Here is a 20,947-nt window from a genome sequence, read left to right on the forward strand (position 1 = left end):
CCGCAACTTTAAGTTTTTTTTGAATCTTGAACCAACTCAAACATCATAGGGATATTTGTTATGAATACTTGTTTATAGGGTTTAATATCTTCAGAGTTGGACGCACCGATCATAATTTAATATCAAACCGAGACAAATGTAGAAAAGAATCTCAATTGATTTTAAATCAACTTTTAGTCGAGACAATCAAAAACTAATTTAAGAATAACCTAAGAAATAATAGATTATAATAGTATCAACAATAGAGATAAAATATATCACAACACCACCGTAGGAATAAGCAAACAATCTTCAGATGTCTAAATCTAAAGAAGAAGTGGCATCAGATATTTTTATAAAAAAACTCTTCAGCTTTAAAGATATCCAAGAATTACAGGAGAATTAAAAATATTTAATTTTCTATAAAATGATTGTATGCCTTTATCAATATCTGAATGGTTCTCCGAGTGCCCATCTCTCAAATCATTGCAGTCGATGGAGCTTCTTGTTCTACCATATCCAATAAAGGAAAAGAAGAGGAGAATTTTATTTATATAAAATCTATCAAAATTATGATGCGTGAATAAATAAAAATATATGAGCACTTTTTCCGCGTATAGATCCTACGCAGTAGAAGCTTACTGCGTTGCTCCGTACTATCATAATAGGAGATCCGTACTGAACTAATTTTAGAGCGTCTTAATTTGGGGTAGATAGATTGATGAAGTAGCAGTGATAAAGGAGTCAACCCTTGACTTTTACGATTGACAGTGTCTTTGGCGGCTTCGCGAAGTTTAAAGCATCCGACCGGAATATGCCACTTTTGGGTTATTATGGGTTGACCACACGGCCAGAGAATTCCTCCGACAAAATGCCGTCGGTTCCTCTTCGTACTCGGGCCGACATGTACATCCCCAGCGGCAGGCTCGACCTCGCGGGCCCAAGTTAATCGGGTCCGAACGGTAAAGCATGGAGACAGTTGCGGGGATAGCCATCGGGGACGTGTCCTCGAATGAATACCGTTCGCTGCAAAGCCCGCGACGTGGACCCTCCTGCCTGAGGCTTATTTACTCGCACACGACGCACCGCCGATCGACATCACGTACATTCACGGCCCGCGCGAGCACCGTCGCCCGTCGGACCCACCTTCGGAGACCAGCTCGGTAACTCACAACCACGTGCTGGGTATTCGAATGGGTACCGACGGTATCTCTGGAAAATGATAATAATAAAGAAGAGGAATGACCAACGACCTCACCATCCTTTGGTTCTGTCGAAGGCGACGCGAGTCACTCGCTCGACCTCGTCACCCTCGGCTCGGTCCGGGGGATAAGACTTTGGGGATCGGCGCCTCGGCGGAGGCGGCGTGGGATGGCGCCGCGGAGAGGGAGGGTGGAGATGCGGCGGATCGAGGACCGGACGAGCCGCCAGGTGCGCTTCTCCAAGCGACGGAGCGGGCTCTTCAAGAAGGCCTTCGAGCTCGCCGTGCTCTGCGATGCCGAGGTCGCCCTCCTCGTCTTCTCCCCCGGGGGGAAGCTCTACGAGTTCTCCAGCGTCTCCAGGTACGCCGCCCTCCCCCTGCCCCCGTTTCCATCCACCACGTCCTCCATCACTCGGGTCCCGCTGTCGGAACCCTAGGTGTTGGATCCGTCCGTTTCGTGGTAGGCCTTCGGTCACCTCCTCTCTCGTTCTTGACGCGGCGGTGGCATAGAACATGATCGCCGATGCGGGAACGGGAGAGGGGATCTTAGTGTGTTATGGCTTCCCCTTTCACTTTTCCGGGACACTGATAGCTTTGATTTGGTTCTGTTCGAGGCTGGACCATGCGGCATGCATTGCCACTTGCCTGAACTTTGCGTGCGAGTATAGTTTAATGTCTTGTCGTGTGTTCTGACATGCCTTATCATTCCAATTACATGTGTATCTCTTCCTGCTGTTTGATAAGCAACATACTTTAGAGTTACAGTTTCATGCTTGTTCTTTATTATATCTTTTATCTAGGAACAATAGTTCGTCTTGTCTTTGGTGATATTTCCTATTATCTCGATGTGTCAGTTGCCATGGCTGCATCCGTATAGTCATCGTTTTCAAAATATTAGCCACATTTAGATGCTAAAGCCATAGATTATAGTGGACTTGAAGTCTGGGATGAGAAGATTTTTCTTGGGCACCTCAATTTGCTGACATGAGACACACGTGATTCATGTAAATGGGAAAAAAAAAATCCTTGAAGCTAGTTCTTTTGATAATCGAACTCTATTGTTTGGTGGCCTATAGAACGTTACAATGTTTGCATTAGGTTGTCTTTAGGGAGGCATCATTTTAATCGTCTCGCATATGATTCATGGCCATTATAATGGTTGAAGCCATGCACATCTTATGTTAAGAGAAACCAAATTTCGATGCCTCCATCCTCTCGTCTTTTGGTGGAAAAGTAGAAGGGAGGTGAGAAACACAAGGACGGATATATGGCATCGAGTAGGAGATATTGGATGATGATGCAACTTAAGTTTCACTTATAAAAATAGGTGATTAAGTCGTTGATGGGCATGTAGGAAAGAAAACCATCAACTTTGGTTGCTTTTGACATCATCTATAGACTTCTTAGTTCATTATAACTCTTTATTTTCCCGAAATGTTAATCCATCTCAAGTCCAAGTAGATTTGGGTAGTTATTTCCCATGGGCAGTAAAACTCTAGGCTGTTTTATATATTAATATGATTATTTATTAGTCTTTAATTTTTGTTTATTTTGTGAGTACATTATTTGCTATTGCCAATGAGTCTCCCTTAAAGTTTACTATCTATAGTTCTTCAATTCTATGCAATGTTGTATAGGAAATTGACCCAAAAATTAACAATTATTTTGAAAATTAAGACAACTTCTATTAAGCATATTACAATTTATTGCTTGAAATTGGTAAATGAAGTGTTCTATTTTAAACAAAAAAATTTTGAAAAAAAAGGAGTGGAGTTATCTGAGGGAACTGAATGTATAGGACTTGAATACCATAATATATATGATATGAAGGTTGAGGTTCATTTGTGATGTAAGGCTCCTAAGTAGACCATAAGTTTTTAAGTGGTGTTCTTTTCTTTTATTTCTCTCTTTTTAACATGGGACTATTAATTTACCACTTTATCTCTTTTTGATCTGATTTCTCTAATTTAACATTGTGTGGGCCTACAAGTAACATTAGAGAGGGCTTGTCCAATAACATGATTTAAAGATCCTGACACCATAGTGATAGTGTTATCAATAATTGATCGGTATTGACATTAATTATTTTAAGTTTTCTTATAAAAGCAATCATATTGAAGATTTTATAACACAAGACATGGCACGGAAAGAACTCGGGTTGATGTTTAAATATTTGAAATATGTAGTTTGATAATTTTTGCTTTTTCACAATATTGCCAAGGTTGATGAGAAATATTGTTTTGGTTTGTCCTTCAAAAGAACTCAGGTCAAAGTTTAAAGATTTAAGATATGTCTGATAGCTTTCAATTTCCCACCTATTGCAAAGTTTAATGGAAGACTCTTACGTGTAGAAAATTAGGCTGAAATCTTTTTTTACAATAATAGGCTTAAAAGACTTGCAAAATTTGCTTAGGACTAATTTTCAAGATATGACTTACTTACAGTTTAAAGTAATATCCTATGTGAAGATGTGTAATCCGAAGCATTTTCACGTGGCATAGGATTTTTTAATATGAAAGAGAATATAAGAGCATATGCTTCATGATAATAGATGAGTATGTGTTATCATGCAAATTATGGCCAACCAAGTCAGATTAACTTAAGGTGTTGTATTTATTTCGGATTTGAAGCACTCTGCTCTAACTATTTATATGTGTAGGAGAGATCAATCAGCTAACAAATTCCATGAACATCATAATTTTAATTGAGGCAATGAGATATTATTCACCACTTCATCCTAAGGTGAAAAAATCTTTTTTAACACTCAAATCATAAGGGACTATAATGAATATAATCTAGCCCTAATCTTTCCTTAAGTCTTTACTAGGTTCCTTGTCCTAGTTGGAACAAGAGACCACATCAAGATCTTTTCTAATTTGATAAGCTTGAACCACATAATTCAAGGTTGGTCATTTACATGCTTTCACCCAGTGTTATTCTAGTCATGGATAAATCATCCGGATTTAGATCCATGAGGAATGACTATCACTAAATAAAGACACTATACTTATGGCTATGGTTGGATTCTTTAACTTAGCCACTGCCTATGAGTCAATTTAATACTTATCAAGGTGCACAACCCCTAAAGAGCAATGATCTTATTTGATTGGGGTTTGTATACCATAAGTGAATTAGGAATTCACATATATTTTTAACACTATTTCGGGAATGATATTGCTAGACCTCTAGTGCCTTGTTTAGTGTAGTATTTGAAAGCCCTAAATCCCTAAAGTAGATATATTATATGTCATAATAGTTATTTTTATTTGTATTTGAAAGTTGTAAAATTTTGCAATAATGAATTTTTTTGGGATATGAAAGTAACTTCCATTCTTCAAACACATGATTATAACATTTTTGTTCCGTTGTACATTATATATATATAGGGCATCAAACTTACTGCATTACATGTCGATAATATCTCTTATAAATAAGAAATGTCAAATTGGCTAAGAGTTTATGCTAGTCTAGACACTTCATTGGTCATGAGGTTTGAAAACACTAGTTAACATGTTGCTACTACTAGTGGTCATCTCTGTAGGATTAGAGATTCACTACGATGTATAATAGATTTCACCCTACTTCACACACTATGTTAAGTTACTACTCTTAAATCAATTTTTCATGATTCAAGTTTAATAATCTTGATTGAAGTTTCTCTATCAACCTTCGAAGTAAGATTTTTAATCTCAAATATAGATCCCCTATCAACCTTGACCCAGGCAACACGACATTGGTCCATGCTAACGTTCGAAGTATTGGTACACTAGTATATATTGAATTTTAAAAATATCCTTAAAAAGGTTAAAAATCAAGGTTGAATTTAAACTATTAAAAAAATCAAATGTAAAAGAAAGGCATACTTGCTCGGATTATACCGGTACATCTAGGACTAGTACGACTCCACTGTATCAAATTGATAAAATTATATATCAATATGGTGTATTTCTAGGACCAATGCATCAAATTGCTACAAGATTTGATATTGCTAAACAATGTGTCATTGATGCAATAACATGGTTCACAATTATCACTTTATCATCATTGATGACCCATGTGGCAAGTATGATCGTGGTTGGGATGACTCTAGAGGATAGAGTCTATAATTGTCGTTACAACACTATTGTTACATATTCGACTCAAAGAAAGATGATCAACATCCTCCATGCATATGTTGATCATTATGGGTAATGTTTCATTGTTTTATGGTTGTCAATTGTGAGATTTGGGTTGATATTATCGTCACGATCCTAGAAATCATCATACATCTACAATTTGATAGAAACCTTATCAAATTCGTCCTTGTTTGTCAACTTCTCCTTGAGTCGCAATACTTTCCAGAAACTCTACTTTGAAGATCCTTTTGGTTTCGTGGATCACTTTTGAGTTGCAACACCTTGACCGAAGTAGTCGCAATGAACTTATTGGCATGGTGTGCCTAAAAGCGATGACATGCGATCATGTAAGAATGAAAATTTGTTGCTTTTGAATCATTTATCCATAGGAAATTAACATATAATTAGATCCATAAAATTATTATATTTTCAAAGCGATGGTTGATCTAATGGATCTAGCCTTGATCCACATTATATCCTAGGTCCATGAGGATCGAGCCTAGATCCACCAAATCTAACTACATTAACCCAAAATTAAGTCCAAACTTTGAGACTATATAAACTTTGAGACTTAACATAGGCAAGCAGAAATATGGATAAACATATTACAATTTTTAACCTAATTTTGGTTACATTGTTAATTTCTACCGAAGGCAATTACAGTCTAAATCAATTTATTTACAAGGTTTAAACAAATTAGCATCTCTTTTTCATGTATTTAACATTAAAAAAAAGCTCGACTAGACAAAAAATGTAAATTCCTTCATGCCTTTCTTCGGCAAGACCAGTGATCTATAAAGATATCTTGAGGTCCTAATACACTAAACCATTTGTTTACTTGTTTGTTGCTTGGACCATCCGATTAATTGGCATGTGTATGACGTCAGTTTTGCATGGCCTATTGGTTCATGACGAGACGTCAAAGAAAATTACTTATTAGTAAACTGTGTCTAGCTAATTCATGGTAGGACAATGTTGAAATTATTGTCTGAGTCGCTTGGATCTACTTTTTAGTAATAAAAAGTCAACCAACGCAGGATCTTGGAGGTGGAATGTTGAACTCTTTTTACTTTCCAATTAATTTTCTTGTCTCATTTTAGGAGGGAATTCTATAGTGTTATAAATAATGTGTAGCTAGTCACTGTGAATTTTGACAATCCATCAGATATTGCAGTCTTAAAATATGGCATGGGACAAATATAATATAACCATGAAAAGAACCAGAAATGTAATATTAAGTTTATTTAATTTACAAAAAATGCAAAAAGAAATGCTAGTGTCATATAATCAAACAAAAAGTTCTTGGACTCTATCTAGAAAACATTGAATTTGACAATCATTTTTCCATAGTTTTTCTATCCTTTATTTGATGAAAAATACAATACACTTTGATGAATATATACACAAAAAATAGATGTATTGGATGAAAATATAATTATATTTTTGGATGCCTAAGACACCTCATAATTAGATGAAAAATACAATACACTTTGATGAATATATACACAAAAAATGGACGTATTGGATGAAAAATAATTATATTCTTGGATGCCTAAGACACCTCATAGTTATCAAAATTGAATAAAACTAAGCTAGGCCAGACAAAATTTAAGAACAAAACCCATGGCTGATTTGCATCTCAATTGGAACATTTGTCAATAAGGACTAGGTTGAACTATTGACCCAATCTTTTTATGGTGATTCATGAGAACCTTTCAGATCAAACCAAATTATCCTATTTTGCCATCCACTACAACCCTTAATGCTTGTGAATTGGAGAACAAAGGAGCCTGACCATTTTAGCTATTATAAAATTTATTAATTTCTTATCATCTATAGGATGTCATAAATATAAGGATATCAATGGAGTGGGGTGGAACTACCTTTCCCATCTTTGTCCCTACCCTCATCTCATTCCCACCCCAAACCCCATTTTGTCATGGCCTTAGTTGGAATTACCTAAGGCGTGAGACACCCTTGCGGCAAAGACGCAAACTTAGCTTGCGTTGCCTAAGTCGCGCTTCGCCCTTGCGATTTGCGTCCGCAAAGATCAGTCCACTTACAACCTCTCGTAGGTTCCGAAAGACCTGTAAAAAGAGAAAGTTGATTAGTTTGTAGAACGAGCGACGGACACTTTGATGAATATATACACAAAAAATAGATGTATTGGATGAAAAATAATTATATTCTTGGATGCCTAAGACACCTCATAGTTATCAAAATTGAATAAAACTAAGCCAGACAAAATTTAAGAACAAAACCCATGGCTGATTTGCATCTCAATTGGAACATTTGTCAATAAGGACTAGGTTGAACTATTGACCCAATCTTTTTATGGTGATTCATGAGAACCTTTCAGATCAAACCAAATTATCCTATTTTGCCATCCACTATAACCCTTAATGCTTGTGAATTGGAGAACAAAGGAGCCTGACCATTTTAGCTATTATAAAATTTATTAATTTCTTATCATCTATAGGATGTCATAAATATAAGGATATCAATGGAGTGGGGTGGAACTACCTTTCCCATCTTTGTCCCTACCCTCATCTCATTCCCACCCCAAACCCCATTTTGTCATGGTCTTAGTTGGAATTACCTAAGGCGTGAGACACCCTTGCGACAAAGACACGAACTTAGCTTGCGTTGCCTAAGTCGCGCTTCGCCCTTGCGATTTGCGTCCGCAAAGATCAGTCCACTTACAACCTCTCATAGGTTCCGAAAGACCTGTAAAAAGAGAAAGTTGATTAGTTTGTAGAACGAGCGACGGACACTTTGATGAATATATACACAAAAAATAGATGTATTGGATGAAAAATAATTATATTCTTGGATGCCTAAGACACCTCATAGTTATCAAAATTGAATAAAACTAAGCCAGACAAAATTTAAGAACAAAACCCATGGCTGATTTGCATCTCAATTGGAACATTTGTCAATAAGGACTAGGTTGAACTATTGACCCAATCTTTTTATGGTGATTCATGAGAACCTTTCATATCAAACCAAATTATCCTATTTTGCCATCCACTACAACCCTTAATGCTTGTGAATCGGAGAACAAAGGAGCCTGACCATTTTAGCTATTATAAAATTTATTAATTTCTTATCATCTATAGGATGTCATAAATATAAGGATATCAATGGAGTGGGGTGGAACTACCTTTCCCATCTTTGTCCCTACCCTCATCTCATTCCCACCCCAAACCCCATTTTGTCATGGCCTTAGTTGGAATTACCTAAGGTGTGAGACACCCTTGCGACAAAGACACGAACTTAGCTTGCGTTGCCTAAGTCGCGCTTCGCCCTTGTGATTTGCGTCCGCAAAGATCAGTCCACTTACAACCTCTCGTAGGTTCCGAAAGACCTGTAAAAAGAGAAAGTTGATTAGTTTGTAGAACGAGCGACGGACAAGTCCTGATGTCTCGCGAGAAGGGGAAGCTTTATAAGCAATTCAGCGGGCACCTTGTGTGCATAAGAGAAAAGAGGGAGGGGGAAAATAAGGACTTTAGAAGGTTGAACGAACAGCTGCAAGACCACAAACATCTGCTCATCGGGTGTTGGGCACGACAACAAGTTCCCGTCAAGGTAACGTGCGAACTTACGAAAGGTTGTTCAACGCCCGACACTATACCGAAGCCCCATCCAGCCTTGTGCCACCCGGGTGGTTCCAAGGGGTTGAGATGGTTGACGTTTTGTGAGCGGAAGCGGACTACCGAAAACAGCCCGTGGCACACGAAAACGAAGCTGTTTTGGGGCCGTTTTGTTCGGTTCGGTGAGCGGTCGCTTTGTAACTTTACAACTTGTTCGAACTTATATTTTTACAAGCAAATTGACTCAAAACCAAGACAAAACATGATGCCAAGCAGCTATACATGTAGATGAGAGCAACAAACGGTTCGTTGAATGGAGTTGTTACGGGTACTCGATGACCGTTCGTGACATTCTCCTCCACTTAAACTGTCGGTCCAGAATTATCCCAGGAACCGAGCATCTCGATCGCTGATGATATTGTGCGGGACTCCCCGATACTTTACCACATCCTTCATCATCAGCATGGCCGCCTCCTCTGCTGAACAATGTAGGGGAGCAGCAATGAAAGTTGCATACTTTGCACTACCACGAGTATCGATCCGAACTCCCTACTAGTGGCTTGATATGAAATCTAAGGAAATGCTCTCCTACGGCCTTTCTGGTACCGGCTTCCGCTGCTCCACCTTCTCTTGTTGGCAAGTGAGGCACGTTCAAATATATTCCTCCACATCAGTCCCCATCTTCGGCCAGTAGAAGGCCCTCCCTACGAGAGCCAACGTTCGGTGAATACCTGGGTGTCCAGCCTAAAGGGAATCGTGACACTCTCTTAAGAGTTCACGCCTCAAATTGTCCACTCGAGGAACATAAACTCTATTCCCTTTTGTGTACACGAGTCCCTCCTGGACCCAAATTTGTCGTGTCTTGCCTTCTTTGATGAGCTACATCAAGATAACTGCCTGGGGGTCACTATACAGTCCATACCTGATCGTAGAAAGGAAGTTGGAGTGCAACTAACTTGCTTGGCCTCTGCCCTCCAATTGTACGACATTCACGCGCTCTACTTTCTGACTCAATGTATCGACCACGACATTTGCCTTTCCAGGCTTGTACTCCATTGCCATATCAAATTCAGCTAGGAAATCCTGCCATCGTGCTTGCTTTGGGGAAAGTTTCTTCTGCGTTTGGAAATAGCTCAGAGCGATGTTGTTTGTTTTCAGCAATATGAGAAGGTAGTGTCGCCAAACTCATAGACAGTGGATCACCGCTGTCATTTCCTTCTCGTGCATTGGATACCGTCACTCGTAGGCCACTAGATGACCTGAGTACTCCCGCAATAGCGAAGTTTGAAGCATCTGTATGGACTTCAAAAGGCTCTTCATAGTTTGACAATTTGAGCACCGGTTCTTCCAGAACAGCAACATTCAGATCTTGGAATGCTATTTCACATTTGTCAGACCACTTCCAAGGTTGCTCCTTCTTCAGCAACTCCGTCAGTGGAGTTGCACGCTTCGAATACCCCGCTATGAAGCGTCGATAGTAGTTGACGTCGATAGTAGTTGACGAAACCAAGAAAGGATCTCAACTCTGGCACCTTCTTTGGAGTTCGTCATTCCGCAACCGCTTGCACTTTTGATTTGTCCATCCGAATTAGGCCATCACCGATTCGATGTGCCAAGAATAAGATCTTCATTTGGGCAAAGTAACATTTCTCCCTCTTCACGAACAAAGTGTTCTCCCTGAGAACCTTGAAAATTGTCTGAAGGTGCTTGACATGCTCCTCGAGCGTTTGACTGTAGACGACGATATCGTCTAGTAGACGACCACGAATTTATCCAAATACTCCTTGAATAGCTGGTTTATGAGAGTGCAGAACGTGGCCGGAGCGTTGGTTAAGACGAAAGGCATCACCAAGAACTCAAACGCTCCATACCTGGTCACGCAGGTAGTCTTCGCTTCGACCTGCCAATACCTCGACCGAAGGTCAAGTTTTAAGAAATACTTAGCTTTGCCCAACTGGTCGAACAAGTCCGTGATGAGCGGGATGGGATACTTGTTCTTTACTGTCACTTTGTTGAGGCTCCCATCTTATTTCTTCTGGAGGAGAACTGGAGCTCTAAATGGTGTTTTAGAGCTGCAGATGAGACCACCGCTTAGTAGTTCACCTAACTGCTTTTTGAGTTCTGCCAACTCTAGCAGGGGCATGCGGTAGGGTGGTCTCACTGGAGGCTTCACTCCTGGCTCCAGCTCGATGTTGTGATCCACGCCTTTGCGTGGTGGAAAAGTCTTCGGCAAGTGAACTCTTTCAGGATGTTCGTCACCATAGCAGATTCTTGAATGGCCTTCTCGTCGAGTGGCTCTAGCTTCATAGCAGCTACGAATGTTAATTCACCTTTTCGCACTCCTTTCTTCAGTTGCAATGCAGATATATGTTAGGGTTCCTTAGTTCCTCTCCGAGAGATAGAAACCACACAGGGGTCGTCACCTCCCATCATGCACAGGGAGTTTAGGAACGACATTAGCACCAACTTCGTCGCGTGCATCAACTTCATTCCAAGAATCACTTCGAAGTCATCCAGTGGTAGCAGCTACGAATGTTAATTCACCTTTTCGCACTTCTTTCTTCAGTTGCAATGCAGATATATGTTGGGGTTCCTTAGTTCCTCTCCGAGAGATAGAAACCACACAGGGGTCGTCACCTCCCATCATGCACAGGGAGTTTAGGAACGACATTAGCACCAACTTCGTCGCATGCATGAACTTCATTCCAAGAATCACTTCGAAGTCATCCAGTGGCACCGCCATCATGTTGGTGTTCCTGCTCCATGTTCCTTGATGGAAACTCTCTTCGCCAACCCGGAGATTCGCTTGGCGGGGGCATGCGGTAGGGTGGTCTCACTGGAGGCTTCACTCCTGGCTCCAGCTCGATGTTGTGATCCACGCCTTTGCGTGGTGGAAGAGTCTTCGGCAAGTGAACTCTTTCAGGATGTTCGTCACCATAGCAGATTCTTGAATGGCCTTCTCGTCGAGTGGCTCTAGCTTCATAGCAGCCACGAATGTTAATTCACCTTTTCACACTCCTTTCTTCAGTTGCAATGCAGATATATGTTGGGGTTCCTTAGTTCCTCTCCGAGAGATAGAAACCACACAGGGGTCGTCACCTCCCATCATGCACAAGGAGTTTAGGAATGACATTAGCACCAATTTCGTCGCGTGCATGAACTTCATTCCAAGAATCACTTCGAAGTCATCCAGTGGCACCGCCATCATGTTGGTGTTCCTGCTCCATGTTCCTTGATGGGAACTCTCTTCGCCAACCCGGAGATTCGCTTGGCCTCCGAGTTCACCGCCTTCAAGCAATTTTAGTATCAAGAGCAAATCTTTTTGGGTGGGTCTTTAAGCAAATGCCTAAATGCCCAAGGTTCATGATGTCTATATCAAATCCTTTTTCTCGAAGCCCTTAGAGGTGCTTGGGCCCTGGCTCGCCTTAAGTGCCCTAGCATCTTTTGACAATATTATTTTTTATTCTTCTAATTTAACAATACCATAAGTTCTTCTCATACAATTATTATAATAATAGTGGATGTATTCAATCCCATTCATACTAAATTAAAACACTTAGTTGATAATATATGTCTCGATAACACAACTTTAAAATTAATTTCATTTGAACTCTTACCAACTAATTTTTGACCGTCCAATTTCTTCTTGTACAATTACTATAATAATATCTAATATATTCAGTTTTGTTTGTACTAAATGAAAACTCTCAGTTGTTTATATATGTCTATAACAGAGCTTTAAAATAAAATTAATTCCATTTGAACTCTTAGCAACTAAATTAATGTTATCAACAAATAAATCATACGATGGCCTATCTTATCCATTACTAATGTAAAAAAAGATAAAGACTTTATGATTATATTTGTTTAGATCCATAAAAGCCAAATGTAAACTTTTGTTCTCTCTATATTTTCTATTGTTGATCTTATAGAGATAGAACCATATTGATCTTTTGAAATATTTATTTCACATCTTACTTTACTTTCAAGTTTCAACCACTCTTTTCCAGAGTTATGTAGTTATCTTAAATCATTTATGATTTAACCTCTAACAAAAATCTTTATCCCATATTATTGTCCTACTATGGTTGCTTGCTTTGCCATTATGTACTAAAATTCTAGTAATTTGGAGTAAATAGCCACTATGTCTGCAAGTTATGGTGCCTAATGGGTTACTGTAGTCACCCAATCACTAGTTGTCATCGATGTTAGCATAAAAAATGATCAATTGGCATGCCAATTCTTGCTATATCAAAGGGTTATCTCGATATACTACTCATTCCAATTCATTTTTTGGGATCCAATGTAATACTTAACAAAGGAAGTAGGATCTTTTGGAATCCAATGTCATTGTCATCACAATGAGTTCCTCTGTTAGTCAACATGAGACTAACCAAGCCATGGCAAATTAGTAGTATTCATGTGATCTATCATGTCACATAAATCACATAAATTAAACACATAGATGCATCCATAAATTTCTATTATAACTAGTCAACTACTATTACGTGTCATCATCTTTGGACATGATTGAATAATAATAAAATGAAACATTACTTGAAATAAGATTTAAGCTAGTTTGATCTAGCCTGACTTTTTTCTTCTAGATCGATCTCAATTCTCCCTCATGATACCATGAGGTAGCTAGAGTAAGAGAGCAGCCTGATACTTGTGGTCTGTCCTACATTTTTCATTTAGTGTATGGTTGTAAACCTAGGCACCTAGGCAGATGTTAATCCCCCTCTAGAATTGGCACAACCACTTCCCTCAAAAAAGTAGTCAACACTACATTTGACCTACAGCATCCTACTTCTCAAAACAGCATTGTCAATGATATCTACAGGAACTTAAAAGACTAATTAGATACTTACCACAGCAAAGTTTGTTTGTTAGATGAAACAATTTTGCTTTATTGTGAGGATGACTTTAGAAACCTCAATAGTATTTGGGTACTAAAAAAAACAAAAACATGATGAGGCTATTTTGAATAAGAAGAAATCATTAATGAAAAGATGGTCATTAATGAACATGGTAATTATGTACTCCAGACGACATATATGGAGGGCAACTCAAAAATGTAAAGGCATGAGATTAATTAACCAGTATAATTAAGGTAATTAACCAGTATAATTAAGGTACTAAAATCGAAGATTAAACCCATTAGTATTGTTGATGGTAGACAACAAAGATAATCTTTAATTGCCTGGCACATTGTGTAATTGCCCTTTCTCAAGTAAACATGGTAAGGGTCCTCTAGCTAAATGCATCAATCGAGGATCTAACTAGTATCTATGTACCAAGGAAAATTACTATAGAATCCTAATCATTCCTAGAAACCCTAAAAACTGTAAGCCCTATTGTATCACTATGAGTTAAAAATGCAAAATGAAAGAAAATTAAAGTAATGCTCGAAATATCAATAAAATGAACTTTCAAGAGCCCTACTCTTTGCTTGCATTTAATTGCAAGAAGAATAATAGGATCTGAATGAGTACTAGAACACCCTAATAAAAGTTAAGTGCTATAATATCATCAAGCTAAAAATGGAGATATGAGTAGAATTTAAGGAGTTCTATGGTTTGCCTGTGTTAATTGCATGAATAATGGGAGAAGTTTTAATGATGAATTGCTAGATGAGCCTAATAAGATATGAGCCTTGATAAATTTCCAACATTTAAATGAGAAGTTTCTGGCTATTTGGAAAAGAGGGAATCAAAACGACTATGTGTCATATTGATTCATGATAGAGAGTTTTAGTAGTAGTGGCTGCACCACAGAAAGTAGGAAATATGTAATCAGGATTGATTAACACTATCAATACAAATGGATCACCAATTTACTTTTTCTTCCTACAAACCAAATAGCAAGGCTGTGTACGGATTGCCCGAGGCAAGTGAATTACAAACTGTCCTTACCATTTCTTCTTTTCCTAGATAATCTTGTAGGTACAATGAAAGACCAACATTGTTGATCACTGACATCAGATAAGAGATTAGTCTATCTTTTTTGCCTCATAAGATTAGATAAGAGACTAGTCTTTCTTTTTTGGCTTATTATATTTGGTTTCTATTCAAACATAGAAAGGGTGATATTTTACTTGGCAGCGGCTGTGTCTTAATGAAACATAACCAACTTGCATTATTCTAACTTGGTAAGATGTGATAGAAACTTGAGGACTTTAGAGCAAGTTCAAAGTTCTACCAGCCAAGCATGTGGAAAGGCTGCCAAATCTTCTAGTCTACTTTATGCTTTACTCATTTTAGAAAGAGCTTTGATGACGCTATTGCAAACTTCATAAAAGGCCAACTAATAACATATGCTCAATCAAGGTGGTGACTGCACCTTGGATGAGTATGTTAGTTGATTTCATACACTGATCATACTGTGGAGGGCAAAGTATTTTTAGAGTATTATGCTAAATTACATGAAATTATATGAACCAATTATAGCAATACCAAGCAACAATTCTTTGCCTCTACAGAAACCAAATTTACAAACCGTAGATCAGATGGTAGACCACAAATGAGGGCCCCAACTTGAAAGTACAAAATGAAAAACTATGTATTTGAAGAAAAATTTCTCTAGTCATCTTGAAAAATAAGATAACTCCAAATATATGTTAGAAACAAGTTGGAGCAAAGGAATGGCAGAATTATCCTTTTGAGAGCAAACTTGACAACATAGTCTATCATACTTCAATAATTATAGTAAACATAGTAGTCTGTTAAGAATGGGGGTTGAAACATGTTTATGATGATTAACATAGGAGAATAGAATGGCTAATTAAGTGCTTCTTTGAATTTGAAGGATGAAAAGAATTTTAGTGCCGCATACAAGTTACAATTAAGCTATCTTGCTTTGGAGGGCTTCCCTTAAGGACCCACTCCAATTCTATAAACCTGGTAAGATTAGCAACTTGGAAGTGGAAATTTCTAGTTACTGTATAGACTTAAGGAATTAAATATTTTTTTTGATATTGGTATAACTAATGGTATAAGTAAATTTCTAGTTACTAATATTTTATTAGTATTGAAAACCTTGCTAGGACCTGTGTTGTATTCCAAGTGTCAGAACTCAAATTGTACGAGGCAAAAGCAGCTGCTTTGTCAAAGTCTATCAAAGCCTATGACATCTACCATCAAGTTACTAACTGACTAAAGTTAATAGTTCAGTACTTTAGAGCTAGAGAAGATGGCAGCCATATTGATAAATTGTAGCATGTAAATTGTTGTTTGATTTTCCTGCTCTTTGTGTGGGCAGTACGATTTCAGACTGACCATTTATATCTAATTCAGCCTGGAGAGTACACTAGATCGGTACCAGACATTTACGAATGCAGACAATGTTGTTCGCAAGCTTGATGATAATACACAGGTAACACCTTTTCTACATTTTTGATTCTCATACATATTGCAAAAAGTTTTGTCATGCTTTGACTAAAGCACAACTTCACAAGGAAAGTTTTATGTGAATTAGAAATACTGATATGGAGACTTAAATGGATCACTTCAATCATGATTACAATCCTTCTAAAAGTCCTGATCACAATCATAATTAGGAGATACGACTATCTTTCGATAGCTTATGTAGTAGTAATGGGAAAGGGTTGGGTCAGGGCAGGTTGGGTTGGCTCAGTTCAAGACAAGGTTTATAATTTTGTATCATATCGGAGTTTCAAGCTTAGCTTGGTACGGTACGGTACAAGTATACCAAACGATACATTTCGATATACCGAGCGACATATATATATATATATATATATATATATATATATATATATATATATGAACGACGATGACGACGAGAATTCTTGATTTCCTTGCGCAAGACGTCGTTGAGGAGACTCGCCTGGGTTCCCTGTGCAAAAACAAAAAAGGCATCGCCTCGCTCGGTTTCTTCTGTTGGGGAGAAGAAATCGCTTCTCTCGTGACATCACTGAGGCTTGGTCACCGCGTCGGATCTTCATGTTTTCTTCTTTCTTCTCCATCATCGATCGATGCTACCGTCCGGTAGCGGACGGTCCGTGTATATTGTTGACGGACCAGTATGTACTGCCTGGTACGAGTCATATTATTCGAAATTAAAAACCTTGGTTTAAGATGAGATTGTAAGTGCTATGCTGAGCTGAAATGACCTGAATGGTTTGAGTTTTCTTCAACTGCACCTGACCCAAAAAAACCCGTCTGGTGTGTTTGAAACAGGTTGGATCAGATTGATGTGTAAGACGTGTTTACTGTTGTTTTTAAACCAAAAAAAGAAAAAAGAACATCAAGTTGGGTCAGCTAGAATCTGATTGAGCTATAGCATCAGCTTGACCCAGAATGACAGGTCATCCTAAATTATCAGGTCCAGATCAGGTCAGGCTGACCCCAACCCTATTCACAAACGGTGAAAACACTGACTACATAATATGAATCGAGGTTTTTGTCATGCTAGTGAAATTTTGACATAACACAATGTGTGCCAGTGCTTTTCTATGCTGCATCCATGCAAGTTAGTATCATCACTCACCAGATTATCATGCACCTGCAGTAGCAAGGTAGGCCTGGTAAGCACTATACCGGCCAATAACATGTAACTGGCAGATGCTGTGTGTTACATATTAATCCATGATCTTGATCATTAATTTTGAAAAGAAATTGCTCAGGGTGGTACTCTGCACATAACAACTGAGATGTTATTTCTTTTTCCGCATTGTGGTAGCAAACATTACTAGGTAGACTCCTAAGTTGAAATAGTAATCATGAGCATATGATGCACTGAACAATTGTTAATCCATCACATGAATGTTCAGCATTTGCTTCATTAAATGCCTAGAAAGCACAATAGAATTTCTGAAGTAGTCATTGTTTGGAATCATGAATTACTGTTTAGAATAACAAAGGAGGCTGACATATCATGAAATATTTGTACAAAAGTGTGCATATATGCTTGAGAAAATTATACACAAGGCTAACATCATCTCTTCTTTTCTTCTGAAAATTTTGATAATGCTCTTTATGTCATAATCATAATAATTCAAGAATGCAATCAACTACAACTAATCAGGATGATGAAAGAAATTTAGATGAATAAAAGACATTTTTAATATAATTATTCAGTTCGTGTTATTATTTAATCTTGTTGTTTGACATGTGAATATAATAAAATTTACCATCACAAACAGAAGGAGCATTCAGATAGATATCTAGCTAGAAAACATTATAAGATCCAAATAGATATCACTTTACATTTGATTACTACAATCTGAATTTTCTATTTTTCCCTACAAAATAACAATATCGTATAAACAAGGAAAGGACTCTGGAAATTTGAGCTACAGATGATATTATTGCTTGCCTGTCTCTGCAAATGTGGAATGACTTTTTCATTCACATCAAAAAAATTATTGGGACTTGTTAGTGATTCATTTTAAATATCTATGAAAGTAACTTCTTTCATTATAATCACAGAATCGTGATGAAGAATTTGCTCTTCTAGAAGCTAATTCCAAAGTTCTGGAGATCGGGAAAAGGTTATAATGTGACTTCTACCATATCTATAACAAAGAGAGAGTCCCAGTGGAAGGTTTTGCTAAAATTTCCTGCTCTGTTTGCAGACTTGTCGAAACAAATTTGGCAGAGATGAATGCTGAAGAACTTGGAAAATTGGAGGAAGACTTGTGTTCTGCACTAAAATGGGCAACATCAAGAAAGGTTAGGAGTGACTTCCCAACTCGAGTTTTATCATCACATTTACCATGCGCATGCAAAGTGAAATCAGTAACCATATTGGCTGTAGAATAACCGTTACATGGTTCTGAGTGCCAGGAAAAAATAAAGAAAAGCTTCACCAACAATTTGTTAAAAAAAACAGTTGCTAAAATTCACAAAAACCAACAGAATTCACAAAAGTCATTAGGCTTTTAGATAAAATTTCTGTAGCTATCTCGACAATATTTAGGCAGGGCTGTTTTCTGTCTTTCCTACTGTCATATATTTCTGCATTCTCACATTATTATGGTTGCAAGAACGCAAACCGGGACAAGCCAAGAGGAACCCCTTTCCCCTCGTATCAATCTAAGGTGTTTGTTTGGATACAAGCACACAGGCCGACTATTTGAAATTGACGGATTACTTTGGGGGGTTGCTATGACCGAAGACATTCAAACTGTTTACTTTGTAGCCATGATTAATTTTGCGAGAGAATTTGATCTTATTGGCAAGGGAGACTTACTGATTGACTCGTGAACTTATATTCTTGCAGAAACAATTAATGACGGGCTCACTAAACAGGCCGGAAAAGGAGGTACACATCTTTCTTCTATGATTTCCTACGGGATACTTGCTACTTGATTTGATTGATCTGCTCACGTTTATTGTTCTGCAATACAAATAGCATAATTGATTGGATATGATGTGCTCCCCTAGTTGTTGCCAATAAAGATTCAGTTCGCGACTTCCGAGTCATGCCCACTGAGACCTTCCAAAGACCACTTGATTCTTGGTTGCTCGATACTATTATCTACCTTTTGACTGAGAGGAGAAGGCAGAAATAGGTAAGAAAAGTCTATCGAATCTCCCATCCTGATTCCAAACCTAAATTCCTCGTGATAATTTCATTGTAGCAGCAAGCACCAAAATCCAAGAAAAGACTTGCTTCCATGCACCTAGACACAGTTTCGTTCTTCATTGTTCTCGACTAGATCAATTTGCCATCTCAAGAAGATTTCTTGGCCTCTCAAGTTAAGACTTTTATGAGGTTTCAGCCATTAGATTCATCTAGGAAACACATGAAAGGGCACGATAGCTGCAGGGTGTAGATGTCCTCCTGTTCGTTTTGCATTACCAGCCATGGTTGCTTGAGATCATACCTTAACAGAAGACCTGCGTGCACCCACGGAGATGAATTCCTGCACCTTTGTCGTTGATCAAGCAGCCAACGTCACTCATCTTCCTTCATCCCGTGCATGCTCTGTTCCTCCTCATCTTCCTTCCATGCTCTGTTCCTCTTTTTATCAGGTAGTCGGAACCACGACGACGAGGATTACCGAGGCGGAGCGCCGCAGTGACGGCAGCAACGACAGTGCGGCGGAAGGGGAGAGAGCGTGGGTGCGGCCACCGTCACGAGCAGCGCTTGGGGGCGTGGACACGTAGCATGGGGCGCGGTGACAGGCGGCTGCCGCAGGTTGCACGCGTGCCGTGAACGCTGTGGCGTGCGCTATCTTTTCGGCTCCCGATGCCTGGTGTAAACGTACCTTGTCTTTTTACGGCCTCTGTGTGTTGTTAAGTTGGCATAACTAATTGTTTGCCCGATTCTGCAGTGACACGTGCCTAGTACAAATATCACGTGAGGTATGGGGGCAGTAAACAATAATGCATAGCTCAGGTGTAGTCTTCTTCTTCTCCTTGCTACCACCTGACATCGTCAACTGTTCCTATAACTGCTCTTCTTTTCATAGTAGATAACAATAAGTTGGATCATAATAATCATATCATTATCCTAGATGAATCAAATTAAGAGTTTGCCTTTAACCAAGATGAGGATTTTTTTATTTAATTAAATTTCTGATGAATAAAGTTTAATTTAATATGCCGACAGAACTGAGTCGGAGACTCATAGGACGAGGAAGGGTTTGTGACGGAATTTTTATTAGACGTAGATGAAAGCAAGATTGATCCTACATTTTAAATTTGTTTCGTCACTTGTCTTTATGAAAAATATCTATCAGTATGATTTTGATGTCATTCATGCCTTCTTTTCCTACCTGACAAAAGGTATGCATACTTGACATCCTCCCAACATGACTCCTCGAATGACGGGTTGACTTGGCAGCCTTCCTCGGAAGCGATTCAACATGACAACTCGACTAGTTAGCTTCTAGACTTTTCGTGGCAGCGTGGAAGCGCTTATTTCTGCACTGATTTGTTCATATATATATATATATATATATATATATATATATATATATATATATATATATATATATATATATATATATATATATATATATATATATATATATATATGAGTTGGGTGCTGGCAAAGTTAATTTTAGTTGGTAATAACTAAAAGGTGGT

General features: G+C 38.3%; 1 protein-coding gene across 2 annotated transcripts; it reads left to right on the forward strand.

Annotated features, from left to right (window-relative positions):
- The first annotated feature begins 1,230 nt into the window (after positions 1-1,230).
- LOC135596013 (MADS-box transcription factor 51-like) lies at positions 1,231-20,272 on the forward strand. 2 transcript variants are annotated; one of them, XM_065087659.1, is made up of 7 exons: positions 1,231-1,541; positions 16,184-16,262; positions 18,341-18,402; positions 18,487-18,583; positions 19,134-19,175; positions 19,298-19,425; positions 19,889-20,028. In XM_065087659.1, exons 1-6 carry the CDS (start codon positions 1,351-1,353, stop codon positions 19,400-19,402), a joined length of 576 nt encoding a protein of 191 aa, XP_064943731.1. In that variant the 5' UTR covers positions 1,231-1,350; the 3' UTR covers positions 19,403-19,425; positions 19,889-20,028. The 2 variants fall into 2 exon arrangements, with proteins under 2 accessions (XP_064943731.1, XP_064943727.1); XM_065087655.1 differs by lacking the exon at positions 19,298-19,425 and having other exon boundaries at positions 1,233-1,541; positions 19,889-20,272.
- Positions 20,273-20,947: the final 675 nt, after the last annotated feature.

Source organism: Musa acuminata, chromosome BXJ1-2, assembly GCF_036884655.1.
Source record: "Musa acuminata AAA Group cultivar baxijiao chromosome BXJ1-2, Cavendish_Baxijiao_AAA, whole genome shotgun sequence".
Taxonomy (NCBI): Eukaryota; Viridiplantae; Streptophyta; class Magnoliopsida; order Zingiberales; family Musaceae; genus Musa; species Musa acuminata.